This window comes from Vigna angularis, chromosome 1, assembly GCF_016808095.1.
Source record: "Vigna angularis cultivar LongXiaoDou No.4 chromosome 1, ASM1680809v1, whole genome shotgun sequence".
Classification (NCBI taxonomy): Eukaryota; Viridiplantae; Streptophyta; class Magnoliopsida; order Fabales; family Fabaceae; genus Vigna; species Vigna angularis.
In genome coordinates, this window is record NC_068970.1 from 63,699,848 (window position 1) to 63,714,782 (window position 14,935).

General features: G+C 27.3%; 1 protein-coding gene and 1 long non-coding RNA gene across 3 annotated transcripts; both read left to right on the top strand.

Annotated features, from left to right (window-relative positions):
• The first annotated feature begins 452 nt into the window (after positions 1–452).
• On the top strand, positions 453–4,615 carry LOC108347191 (uncharacterized). 2 transcript variants are annotated; one of them, XR_001833845.2, is made up of 4 exons: positions 453–914; positions 2,073–2,163; positions 2,229–2,321; positions 4,460–4,615. It is a non-coding gene; the product is annotated as an uncharacterized LOC108347191 (long non-coding RNA). The 2 variants fall into 2 exon arrangements; XR_001833846.2 differs by having other exon boundaries at positions 477–914; positions 2,106–2,163.
• Positions 4,616–7,935: 3,320 nt separating this feature from the next.
• LOC108347280 (protein SODIUM POTASSIUM ROOT DEFECTIVE 2) lies at positions 7,936–9,574 on the top strand. Its single transcript, XM_017586448.2, has 3 exons — positions 7,936–8,846; positions 8,967–9,042; positions 9,222–9,574. The coding sequence occupies exons 1-3, from the start codon at positions 8,649–8,651 to the stop codon at positions 9,344–9,346; spliced, it is 399 nt and encodes a 132-aa protein (XP_017441937.1). The 5' UTR covers positions 7,936–8,648; the 3' UTR covers positions 9,347–9,574.
• Positions 9,575–14,935: the final 5,361 nt, after the last annotated feature.

The following is a 14,935-nucleotide window of genomic DNA, read 5'->3' on the forward strand; positions in this document are numbered from 1 at the left end:
TTTAGTCCAATAAAAGAATTGTCTGAAATAGAAAATTATGCATCCATTTTTCATCCTTTCACATAATTAATTGAAATTAAAAAACTCATTAATCAAATGATAATTGGTCATTAGAATACATGAACTACATTAATACATGTTCATTTAAATAAAATGATTTATCAGAACTATATAAATATGCCACATTTTACTTATAAGAGATTAATATACATGTGTATATATATATATATATATATATATTATGACATAATATGATATAAATATATAAAATATTTAATATTACTTTTAACTTGCAACTATCTTGTATGATGTGTAATTTTAGAAAAATATAATTTGACATACATAAATTTTTTATATTTATTTAATATTATTTTTTGTTTCTTTTTTTATTTTTTGAGAAAATATAAAATTATTTTATCTTTATATTATGTGTCAGGTAACATAAATTTTGCAATGTAATTTCTTGTTGATTTACTACGACACTTCTTGCTTCCCGCGTCTTACTCTACAGAGTACACAACGCCGAGACACAACGAGAACAGAAATTTTCGAATTCTTTGAATGGCAGAAGCACACTGACACTAATCGAAGAACCCATACTAATAAACCCTAATCCATATTACAGACCTTCTTCTTCTTCTTCTTTATTCTTTCTTTTCACTTTTCATTAGTTTTTACGTTCTGCTGTGTGCCACAGGGGACGGAGTTTCATCGCTGCGGTGCACCGTACGAAGGGTGGAAGCGAGCGATTACGATGAAGACGGGATTCCATCGGTGGAGTTCTGATGATCAAAGAAACGTAAGTGATGATGAATTGGACGGTCTTGATGAGCGCAAAGTAGGAGTTGTCATTGATGAGCAACGAGGTTTTCGTGGCTTGGTCTCTTTCGAAGTTGCCTTGCCGCTTATACCAAGTAATCCTTTCTCCACTGTTTCACTTGAAAATTTATTCAAACCATTTTATTAGTCCATATTTGTCCTGTTTTCTGGATTGGAATTTTAAAAATCTTTTTATGGTGTATGGGTTATTCACAAGCTTAAATCTTTTTCTTGTAAGAAAACTGAATATACTTCAATTTTATGATGTATTGATTATCCGTTACTGCAATTTTGGGTTTGTGAAGTGTTCTTTCTCAAACGCTGGGAGCTCTTCCTTAACAAAACGGAGTTATGCAAGTATTCAACTATGCTTGAACGTTTGTCTTGTATTAAATCTTCCGCTCCTTTTAGTTTCTTTGTTCATGCTTCTTTTCTCACCTGTTCTTCGTCATAGCAATCGCAGAATTTATTGTTCCAAAGTGCCCGTGATTATCTATTCCTAATCCTTTCTACATTATTTTTGTTAGCTTGTAATGTTCTTTTCTTCTTCTGCAACCTATCAAATCAACTTATTCATATCTTGACCACGACAAAAGAATTCCTCTACCGCCGCGCTATTGTGTTGTTGAATAAAGTGTAATCACATGCACAATTCCGACTACTTTACCACTATCCAGTCAACAATTGACCTTACGTCCTGATAGTGAAGGCGTGCGTTTCTTTTTATTAGTTCCCACTTTCCTGTGCCGTTAAACATGAATCCTTCACTCATAATGTGGGTATCAGCTGAGCTTAATGAAAAAACAAACACTAATATCATCAATTTTTTTCTAAATCTTTGGCAGCAAACTATGCATTTAATTTGAAATACACATCAAACTACAAACTTCATGTGCATGACTGGGTTGGAATAGGAAATGACATTTCGTGAAGCTTTTAGAGCTTCCTTTCAGCTTGGGGTCAGTCCATTTTTTTCTTGGAAATTCACCATGCCACCTCAAGTTGGTTCAACTTTAAATTTTCTTTTCATCATAGCAACTGCAACAGCTTTTGTGAGAATCGTATGGTGTCTTTACACAAATGTTCATATTTTTAATTAGTTGAACTGAAAGCCACTTATTAGACCATATTTTTGTGTTATATGAAAACCTGGTCAGATAAGTTTAAAATCATCGAACAGGTGTATCACACGCATGTCGTGACAGGTTTTCCAAAGAAAAGTTATAATTTTTCCCTGTTGATTCTTCGTTTAGTGTTACCTTATGGTGGTGTTATGATCATGCTAGCATGGCACCTGAAGGATATGCTCCTCAGTCTCAACTAGGTTCAAGAAATTGTGGGAAGGTATGTCTCCAAAACTTTTGTTTGAGTTTCTTTTGGGATCTAATTATCTGTTTTTTACCCTGTAGATGTATTTTTGACTTGTTGCACTTGGAATGTAATTTTTCCTCCGATAAATTGGAATTTGAGCAAGTATATGACAAAGTAACCAGTATCAGCAGGTAAATATTGGCCATGCCTTATTAACTAAACTAACATCTAGAACATAGAGTGCATTTGGATAAACATCTTAATCAACCATTTATCTAACAAGCTTTTATTTCATGATAGATTATTTAAAAAAATTTACCATGAAACTGAAGTGATAAGTTTAGAAGATAATGAATTATACCAAGAAAATTGTTATAATATAAGCTAAAAGCCTCATAATATGAATGTACATGACTATATATACAAGAAGGGCAATGTAAATTTATATTACAAATTTAAAAATCAAACTCAAAATTCAACATTGTTTCGGTGCAGCTAAAGCCAATATCTATGAAACATGAACACATCTTCTATTTGAAGTGTCTCGGACACCCTTTTGACATTCACTAACGCGTGCAGGGGAGTATCGTTAGCAAATAGCAACCCTCCAAAATTAAAATTTGGCAAAAATGGACTGAACATAGAGGGTAGGACCTGAACCATTTGTTACTGACAATGAAGTAAACTAGTGGGTTTCTGTTACTATTTGGTGACAGGTAATTAGTGCCAATCTCTGTAACTGAAATTATTAGAGAGAAGGAAAGGGGTAGAATAACACTATATAAAGGGGGGAGAGGACCATAGTAGGACAGATTGTCAGAAGTTAGTAGTAAGGCTAGGGTGCTCTCTAATTTTCATTCTATTTCTAGGACCTGTTATTAATCTGATTTACCCTGAGATAAAAGCGAATATCAATAGGATTTCCAACTCTTTGCCTGGTTTTGCACATTTGTGATCCAGTTCCGTAAGACTATCTTAGCCTAGCAAGACAATATTTTAGTATGAGATTTCATATATCGTAAAGATATATGTTGAAGAGAGGGAGAAAAGTTCTTGTCATCGTAGTTGCTGATACAATGATATACTATCTTGCTTCTAATTCACAGTGCACAACTGCTAAAAGGGAAAAGATTTGAGGAATTCATAGCTTATTGAAAGTTCAACTTCATGCATTCTTACCATGTTTGGACAAAGTTTTCTACCCGCACTTACAAAGGAGAATTATTGAAATTATCTCATGAGATAAAATCAACATTTGACTTCTATACAATTTTTTGTTGAGATAAACTTAAATTTTAGGGATTTATTTTAAGTAGATTTTATTTTAAGTTAGTTGATATTTTATTGTTATTTTTTATTATTTGTACTTGCCTGAGGCCCTATTTGCACCTATTTAAAGGTTGTCAAGGTTCAATGAAAAATAACCCCGGTGAATTTATTGAAATAGGATCGGACTATAGAATCTTAGAGAGCTCCCTATTAGAAAGTGAATTTTTAACCCTAACTCATCCCCACAAAACCGGCTTGTAAAGTGAGGTTTGCACCTCACTTATATATTATAATTTGGCCTTATCTTTAGTCGATGTGGGACTTCCAACACACCCCCTTCATGCCGAGGTATAGACATCTCGTGCGTGATAGTAGAAATTGGGTGGTCCGATAACGGCCCGATAGTGGGTGGAATAGAAGAATAAAATGTCCACTTAGAACTTACTAGTATAGGCTCTAACTATGGCTCTGATACCATGTTAGAAAGTGGATTTTTATAAAAGCGACTGTCATGAAAAACAATTTCCGGTAGCTTAACCATGCATGAAATGCCTTTATATTGATGTCATGTTTTATTCTTTCAAATTTAAGTTCCAGAAAATGAATTTTAGGGGAGGCAAGCTGTTTTTACAATCTATGATTGTGTGCTCTATGTGTCATTAACTACTTCCAATGCATATCTTCAAGATATTCGAAGACGGGATGAACCTTCAAAATAAGAAAGCTGAATTTCCATAGTTATGCAAATGAGTGTATTTATTGGCTTCTCTTCAGTGGGATTAGGCATTAAGAGCATTCATCTTAGCTATATAATCTCTAAACATGTGTACAAAGAAGCTTCTATCTGATAAACGAAGAATGATATATTGATTGACCATTCTATTTAAACATAGAATCAAATAATAAATTTTTATAATTCATCAGTTATTCATTGATATGATTATAATGCAATTGCCAATCAGTTCTATGGGTTATCAGATATAAATTTTCTAGACTTAATATTTGTTTCTAAAGGGACTATTGATTAATGTTTGGTGGTTGAAATGTGTTTATAATGCAGTACAATTTTTGGCCCCCCATTTCATGCAGTACTATCTGAAGGATGATTATTGCTGTACTCTCTGAAGGATGTTTATTTGTACAGAATCTGAAAGATACAAATGTTGTGTTGAAACAAACAAGCTATATTTAACGTATGTTGCTGGTACTTCAGAAACTTTTCCGCCTTTTTCGGTAAAATGATCTTCATTACTTTGTGGTTAGTTGTGGATGGATGGTAAAACTTCACCCAGTAATAATCCCGTTTCACTCTGTAAAAGTTTAGTATTTGATAAAAAGGACAGTAATGTTTTTAATAATTTTTTTAACCTGTAGTTAATTATACTTGTATATAAATATATTTAAATATAAAGAGGATTCGTTTTTTTATATATATAATTTTTTCAATTTTACATTTAAGTAATTATTATTTTAAATTAAAATAGTTATATTATCATTTTCACCTTTTTAATTATCATTTATTTAAATTTAATTATTTTATAAATTACAATAATTATTTTACCATTTTATCTTTTTAATAATTTTCTTCATTTAAATAATTTTTATAATTAAGAATTATTTAATAATAAAAAATTATACATTTTTGTGTCCATTTTTTTAATTTTACTTTTGAAATGAAATTTTTTAAAATTTAATCATTTTTAAAAATTAAGTAAATAAATCATTTATTTAAATGTGATTATCTGTTTTAATTTATCTACTATATTTAATAAAATTTCTATTATTATTATTATTAATTTTATTTTCTTAAAAAAAATACATAGCCACAAAATATCTTTATATATATATATATATATATATATATATATATGATTATAATTATAATTATTTTCGAGGAGCCTAAAAGTGCAGTGGATGGTGGGAGTGATATTTATCACCACCAATGTTTTATTCAAAATTCATTAATAAAAATTTAACTGAATTAAGGATGTTAGCACAGTATATTTCGATAAATTTTAAATAATTATTTATTATTAACCGAAATCTCATATTTGTTTTCGCCAAATATTTTGATTCATTAATTATAGGCTACTATGATATTTCATCAAAAGAGAAAATTAGAGATACAGATAAAATATCAAAAGAGATGTCATCTGAAAATCAAAATTCAATTAATTCATCTATCTCAATAATTATGCCTTTTTGTTTATGGTGCTTGTCTGGAATGGAATATTGTCTTGTGGACACAAAATATAATTGTTGCATTTCCCAAATAATAGACGCGCCCTTTTAGGAAAAAAAAAATAGTTTGATATAATATTTTACTTTATTTATAAAAAAATATCAATTTCTAATTTCTTCATATTTAACTGAGTAAGAAATATTTGAAAATTAAATATATTTATGCTCTTAAAATCAAACGAATTTATTCATGTTTCAAATCTTCGTACATATGGAAGTACTTAAAACACACAGAAACAAGTAAACACCTTTCCTTTTATAGTTCCAATAAACACATTTAATAATTTAATATTAAGACGCTGACCGTAGTAAATTATTAATTATATACAGTGATAGCTTTTTGAAAACATTTTGAAAGTGTCAAAATTGTATCTATAAATATTATATATATATATATATATATAATATTATATATATATATATATATATATATATATATATATATATATAATACGAGTGTAATTATTTTTAATAACTATTTTAAACGATGATATTTAAAATATTTGAAAATGAATTTAACATATGAATTAGTTTATTAAAGATTGTGTATACTTAATGCGGTGTATGGTATTATAGCATTGGTGGCGTGAAGAACGGATTTTGCTTGTTGGTGTCGTTACAATCTACAATGGTGCAAGTGAGAATTTAAGAGAACTGTGTGAGTAGTGACAGACAGCTTGGGTCGGTGGCTCAGAGCAGCAAAAAACAATAGGAGAGAATATTTTTACATACCTATATTCATTTAACCACTGATTTTCATAATAAAATATTATTTAACATGCAACAAAAAATACTTCATAGTAAACTAGATTTTTTGTTATATTATAGAAAACATGGATCTTTTATAATTATCTGAATTATGACATCAAAACACTTATAATAGAAAATCCATTTTATCCATCATAAAATGTTATTTCTGTTTAACAAAATTATTACAATCTTCACATTATAAATATACCTATGAATACAAAAGTGAGGGATACAATTGTTTATAATGATGAAATTTACAAACAAAATGACGATAAGAAGTGTTGCATTTAATATGGTAACAAGTTTCCAAAAGCAATTACCGACTACAACCTGCTCTGGCTGTTTGCTTTGCATAGAGCCAGCATTAGGTGAAGTCTCGCTTGGGTAAGGTTTTGATGCATACATATAAAGTTTTCAGTACAGTTAAACTATAATATATTTAGAAAAGACCATGTTTCTCGTATAATTTTATTTGTACAGTTGCTTTCACATATATCGTAAAATCTGTTTGGAATCACTGAATAAAAAAAGAGAAACTACTTAGAGAAAAAACAAACTACACTATTTTCCTTTTGAGTTTTGAATTTAATGTGATGAGAAGGAAAATACCCCTGCATCTTGACGACTCCACACGAGATTCCTTTGATACATTAATAAATAAATAATGAATTAATAATATATATATATATATATTAAAATATTGTAAAAAACTGTGTAAAAATATCTTTTTTTCATTAAGCACGACACAAATGTATAAGTCCCTCTCTGACTCTATTTTACTGTTAAAGAAGAAAAATATAAAAATAATACTTTAATACATTTAAATTTTTCTAATTCATTTGATATTATTTTTTATTCTCTTCTTTCTTAAAAAAATACAAAAAATTTATATTTCTAAGTAATGATACCATCATACACCTTTACATTTATTTGATATATAAATTATAAAAATAAAATGATCATAAAAATATAATTTTTTATATTTATTTTAAAAAATAGAAAATAGAAAGTAGAGAAGATAGTGTCAAATAAATATAAAAAAATTATACATGTTAAAGAATTATTTTTTTATACTTTTATGATTATTATTTTTTTATACTGTGTCAAATGAATATAAAAAAATATGTGATAGAGATATTTATTGCAAAAACAAGCTCAGCTTTGACTGACAGAGCCCCTTAAGAGTGTGTTTGCTCTACATAGCCACGTAAAATTCTTCAATCTGCTGCATTTTTGAAAGGATCCACTGTCACATGGACCAACCTGTAGAAACAAAGGACCCCTTATTTAACACAATAATTCACAGACCCATCTCAGCTCATAATGTCCAATAATGCAAGCTACGCTGTCCCATTTTGCACTATTATTATACATTCAACCTATAGACAAACACGTCAACATCTTCAGCTTCATTCATGTCTCAATCCATCACTCTCATTTATTCTATATCATTTTTCACCCTTTGCACTCCTCGATATAAAATCATCTACTCACATTCTTCACAATCTTAATCAAGCATGCATGCCTCCCAATCAATCATACTTATTCCAATTACATAATATATATCAGTTTACAGTATAGAATGATGTCAATCAAGCACTGTGCACAGTGTTTCTATATAATGCTCAAAACTTAAAAGAATTTCCTGTGTATATACATATGCCGTCTTGCCATGCTTTTTCTTGTCCTTAGTGTTCAACTTGCGTAACAGTTGTATTACCAAATATGCCTCCACTTTGATCCTTTATGTTTGACCTCTTTACCAAGCTTATACTTCATTAATTTGGATGTTCTATAATTGTGTATAGTATATATGCATACTCTTTTCCTAGCTTCTGCTAAGTCACATCACATTCTGATATAAAGTTTGTCACTTCCACTTCTCTTCCTTTGATCATGAATCGTGTTTCTCCTCTTTTGATATGCATTTGTTTCTTCCATGGCCTAAACAGTCAATGAGACGCTTATCAAACCATGTTTCTCCTTTTATGAAACCGAGTGGTTGGTATCTTCTGTCTTTAGTGGATTTTAGTTTGGTCAGTGTTTGGTGGTTCATCACATGACAGGTTCCAATCGCACAGTCTCTATTTTCTATTATTATTTTGGATAGAGTTCGTTGGGTTCTGTGCACTTTGGTTCATTTGTTTTTTGCCTCCTCTATAAGGGATCATAATAACAAGCTATAAGTTTTGTATTTTGTGAGCAATCGGTTGAGTCCAGATTTGAGTGTGTGATACTGATAATAGGAAAAAGTTGAAATGGGGAAACTTGGTTGGATGTTTGACAAGTTATGTCTTCCTTCTTGTTCAAATACCTGCTTCTGTGTTAATTCCATGGAATTTGAAGATGATGAGTTTGAGAGCAAGCCTTTGATTGATAGTGGCAGTGATCTCAAACTAAGACTCAAGGATGTAGTTGATGGAAAACAGACATTGGCTTTTCAATTGAAACCTAAGGTCAGCCTTCTCTTTTCTTTTACATTTTGGCAAAAAAAATTAACATTTTTTATTATTATTATGATTATTATACAGCTTGTTGGGGCTATAATTGATATCTTGCTCTTGCTCAATGCGCAGATAGTGATACTGAGAGTGTCCATGCATTGCCATGGCTGTGCAAAAAAAGTTGAGAAGCACATCTCAAAGCTGGAAGGTGAGCACGTATAAGTTGATTTTTTAATATAAATGGATGCAAATTCAATGCTACCCATCTCTGAAAAAAGTCAACTTTATGATTCTTTGATCTCGTTTTAGTAATCAGTCTGTGAGTTATGCTGTGGGCATTGAACAAAATTCTGATTCCGATTTCTAATAATGGCCTTTTTTTAACAGGAGTGAGGTCATACAAGGTAGATCTGGAAACCAAAATGGTGGTTGTAAGTGGCGACATTCTTCCTTTGGAAGTGTTGCAGAGTGTTTCCAAGGTTAAAAATGCAGAGCTTTGGAATTCTCCCTGACCAAAAATTCTGCACAAACACCATCAGCCTCGGCAGATTCTACAAAAGTCATTTTTCTCCCATATCTCACATTATGCAAATGGAAATTGGTAAAAAGTTAATGTGATTGATAATTTGATAGAAGTTTCACATGAAACACTACTAGTTACAGGAAAAGCTGAAGATCCGTTATGTACAGCTACTCTGCTAGCTTTTAAAGCAGATTAATATAGTAATTTGTTATGTGCCCTTATTATTAGCAAACAAAATAATGCCATTACCAGCACACTCAGAATTTCTATAATGCATTCATATGGATAGTAACCATTAGTCAACACAAAGTAAGAACGCGATTTATAAAGGAATATTCGATACAATAAGATAAATGTAAAATAAAATAAAGAATGTGATAAATATATTATTGAATTTTAAAATTATATGAAAATTTTCTAGCTTAATGTAGTACTATACTATATATGTAAGCACGGAGAAACAACGTGTCCTTATTACTTCGTTAGCTCGAATGGAGAGCACCTTTCTAATTAAATTCAAGTTGGGCCTCAGGTCAGGCCCAAATCTTGTGAACCCAAAAGGCTGAACAGAAAGTTGGTTTTCCCTTACATAACCGAAAAACGAAATCATTCATTTTTTTTTTCTTAGTATATACGTTAAGACAAAACTCGAAAAACACAAAATCCTAAACTTTACGTATTTAAAGTAAATATTAAAAGGGATGGGTGGGACAGAACGCGTTACTAGCCCACGGAAAAGAACAAGCAAGACATTCATATAATAGTCTCAACCACTTCATATATAACTATTAAGTTTAACATATAGTTTCAATCACTTCATTTTCATTTTGTTAAAACTATTTAATCAAATATAAAATTTGCAAAAATTATTCAACCATTACATATAATTAAAAAAATTATAAAATATAAAATTTATCATTAATTAAATAAAAAAAATCAATTAAACATATGTAATTCGATCGGGACTCACTAACCTAGTCCACATAGGTTAAGTACGAGTCTAAATTATCACTCTTAATGTTTTTTAATCAAACGAGTATAAAAATTGTTTACATATTTATATTTTGTGTATATCTTTTTTAAGAAAAATAATATTACAAGGTCAAACATTATAAATTATATTCTTTTTTAAAAAATGTTACCAACTGAAATAAGATTCATTAAAAGTTATTTATACTTTAAAAAATATATTTTTGGTTTTTATAAATAAAAGGGAAGAGTATAATATATATATATATATATATATATATATATATATATATACACAAATTAAGAATAGGTCAATATAAGGTGATACATTTTTTCTTTATATAGTAGTAGCGTTACAAATTTATTTAAGAAAAATAATAATTTATGGAAAATGATAGCATAGAAAGAAGATGCTAAAAGTGATACGAAGATTGTTTTGGTGTACGTTATAGATGATATTTGTACATCACAATCAATCATTCCTTTTTTTTTGCACATTATTACCATAGAAAACCACTTTTTTTCAAGTAATGACGTCACGATGGTTAACATATAATAAGCTGAAGATATAATAAAGTAATACTGCATATACTATATATAGTTCATATAATAATTTGCATAATGATATTTTATTAATATATGTCTGCTTATTATTTAAGATGTATCGTAATTATAACTCAAATAAAGTCCAAACAATTATAGGTTGTAATCACAGCCACTCAATTTTTAGTGATGGTATCCAATGGTCATTAATTGTTATGATTACATCTCATATTAGATAACTTGCAAAGGAAAGTGTTCAAAATTTCACCAAAACTTGAAAATAAGGTGCTATATTTTCCAAAAAATTTCTTTTTTACATTCATTGAATTCTTATTTAACAAAATACAAGTGCATCATTTTGCGATACTATTTTGACCTACCCGTTTATGCTAAAAGTTTGATTCGAATACCTTAAATATACATATAAATGGGATGTTCCTATCTAGCATATACACAGAATATTTATTTTATTTTTTCTTTAATTGTATTTTAAAATGACATCTGTTTAAAACCCTTTTTTTTTCTATAGTACATGAAAAAAATTGATGGAGAAAAATAAAAAATTTGGTTATTGAATTTAATAAAGAAATAATTTAGATTTGAAATGTTGCATTTGTGCATGAAGGGACGAGAGTTAGAGAATTGTCAAATCAGACAAGCCACTGGGACGGCTGCGTCCAAAGTAATTCAATCCAAACCACAACAAAACGAAAAGTGGCAATGAATCAATCATCAAATCAAAGTCCAAAACTACTATTACTAGTCTTTTCACATGAACTTCGTGGCTTAAGTCATGTCATTAGTCTTTATAGGAAAATTTTATACTACTATAAGTTTTTTTTTTGTTAGCAATGGGTTACCAATTTTAAAGAAATATCACATGTTTTGTGGATTTTTTTTTTAAATAAAAATTTGCAAATTGATATTGTATTACGAAATTGTATTAATATAATGTAATATTGTTAGGTTATTGTTTTAGTCTTAATTTATTTTTTATATTTTTTTATTTTTAAATTTAATATTTTTTAAAAATTAAATAAATTTGTTTTTCTTTAAATTCAAAAACCAAATTTAATTTTTATATAGATGTTATATAAATATTTTTATATTCAAATTTATAAACTAAAATTATATTTAATTTTAAATTAGTTAACTAGACTTATTTGAAAAATATAATTTTTTAAAAAGGAAAAATACATTTAAACTTTTAAAAATATATGATTTACATGTTTTATCCTAGATTTAAAAAAAATATTTATTTATCTTTTTGTTAATTATAATAAAACAACAATTAAGGGTGATTTTCTCCATAAGTAAATTATGAACTAATAATTCAGGTTATTTTAACAAGCGTTCATTAACATATTCGTTTAATCTTGAGACTAAATCAAAGCAGTTCACAAAAAAAAATATAAATATAGAATCACCTTAAGCAGAAAATTATCTTAAGAAATAGTAACCTATGTAACTGTATCTGTGACTTGAAAATGATACTTGTATGCTTTCTGAATTATTATTTTGTTTTGGAGTTTTTATCGAAGAATAGTTGCCATGCTAATGCAAATTTTGTGTAATTATTTTCATACTTTAATATTTTATTTAGTCAAAGTTTGCAACCGAAGAAACTATACATTCTCTAATTACAGTACCTAAAAATGGATATATTGTTTGTTAAATAATATTCTACAGTAAAATTAAGTTATTTTAAGAACAAATTTTAAAATATTTTCTTAAACGAATAAAAAAATGAAAAAATTTAATTAATCGGAATAACTTATTCCTTCTCTAGTTAAATATAATTACTGAATGTCACAATCAATTATGTTAAGTGTGTATTTGAAAAATTGTTCACCTTTTCTCAAAATGATTATATATATAATCAACATGACAGGATATCCTAAAATTTAAAATATACATTTAAAATAAAAAATAATTAATCACGTATAAATTGAAGAAAGTTACACATTTTGGGATGCAGAAAACATCTATATAACACAGTTAAGTTTACACTAGTATTTAATATGGTCACAAGACCTACTATATAAACATTTTTTAAGAAAAAAAATACGATTTAAGTTTGGGTTAAAAATATTGGTAATTTATAAATTTAAATGTAAAATTAAAATTTGTTTTCATTTTAAACTTTGATAATATTTTAATGATGAAATTAAAGAAAAAAATATTTTTAACTAATGATGTTAATATTTTATAATATGTTGAATGATATTTTAAATTGATATATAAACTAAAGTATTTTAAAAAATGTAAACAACTTATATGTAAATCTGAAAAGTAATAGCTTTTGTATAATGAATTTGATCTTTAAATTTCTAAAACATGTGAATTCAATTTCATGTTTTTTTATCACGTCTTCTGGAGTTAAAAGTAACTAAGTTTAGGTAGTCTTCAAAGTTTAAAAATTAATTTATTAACATAAAAATATAAATCTTTTTGTTACCAAATCAAAGGGGGAAAAACTTCAAGAAATAGACCTGTAGGAAAAAAAACACGGATTTGATATATATATATATATATATATATATATAATAATTCAAATTCTCACCTCTTGTGGATATTATTTTAATTTTTGTAAAATTTATAAAATTGTTCATTTAATTTTTTATCTAAACAACATATTTTATAACAAACTTATTTTAAATTCTTTATAAAATATTAACATTCAGTCACATTATTAAGTAGTCATAAGGGTATATGCTTACAAAGAGAAACATAAATTATAATCTTCCTGCTATTCTGTAAAAAAAAAAAGTAAAATCTTAAACCATATATCATAAATTTAACATTATATGTGTCTAATTTAGTTATTGTTATTTAACATAATATGAAGACTATTATTCATTCTTCTCCCACTTATAGCAAAAGCAATTAATCACTGAAATTTAAATTTAAAATGTACTGTTCATATACTAGGACAATAATATAGTGTTAGGCTTACCAGCATTAAATGCTAAATGTAGTTCTTCAATAAATCTTGCCAAATTTTTTTTTAAATAAAAGATATAATTTATTATTTAAATAACAAATTGAAATCAATGCATAACATTGTAGTTTAATAATAAAATAATTCTGAATTTACTGTCTTGGAATGTCTACTTTAAGGTTAAAATGTTTTACAAATTTGAAAAAGATAGTACTAATATCAACATCTCTTGTTATAACTAAAATAAATATTTTATATTATTTAAAGAACAACCTAATTATATATTCAATCTTTTACATGTCAAGATTTTAAAGAAAAAAAAGTATATTCAAAATATTTTTCAAAATTGGATGTTACTAGAGAGTATTTCATTTTATTTTAACCTATATTTAACAGCTAAAAATTAATTAAAGAGTTACTGATATATGATAAACGAGTTAATAAATTTGAGCCTGAAAATTTGTGGAACAATCACATAAATTAAAAAAAATAACAAATCAACAAAATCATTTAATTAAATAAAAATTTGTTATAAAATATAACAGTTACAAAATATTTTTATAAATTAATGATTTATTAAAAAACATGTCATAAAAATATATCAGAGTAAATTATGAATATAATTTAAAATTACACTTTTCCAATATATAATACAGTTAAAATAATAAATAATATTAACAATAAAAAATATTTTAAAAAGTTAATAAAGATTCGTCTAGACTTTGACTATTAACTGTCCCACATTTTTATTTAAACCAAAAATAAATAATAAGAATATAAATATTAACATTTTTGGATAATGTTGGTTTCACGCGCAGAAAATAGAAAGGTTAGAGCACGTACCAATAATAGGTGGAATCACTCCTTTATGCACTTTTTTCCTGTACGCAGAAAGTAAAACCTAGCTACTCCTATGCACAATCATCAGCTTCAGTTTCTTTAGGTTGTTAAATTAATTTTACAGGACAGTTTTATCCTTTGTATACTTTTATTTTTTATCACCCCATTTTGGAGAATATAGTAAAATCATTTTAATTGAATTTCTTATGTTTTATATGTTATTTTCTATAAAGAAATGCAAAACATAGGAAGAAGTTTAACAACTGACATTTTATTAAATTAAAA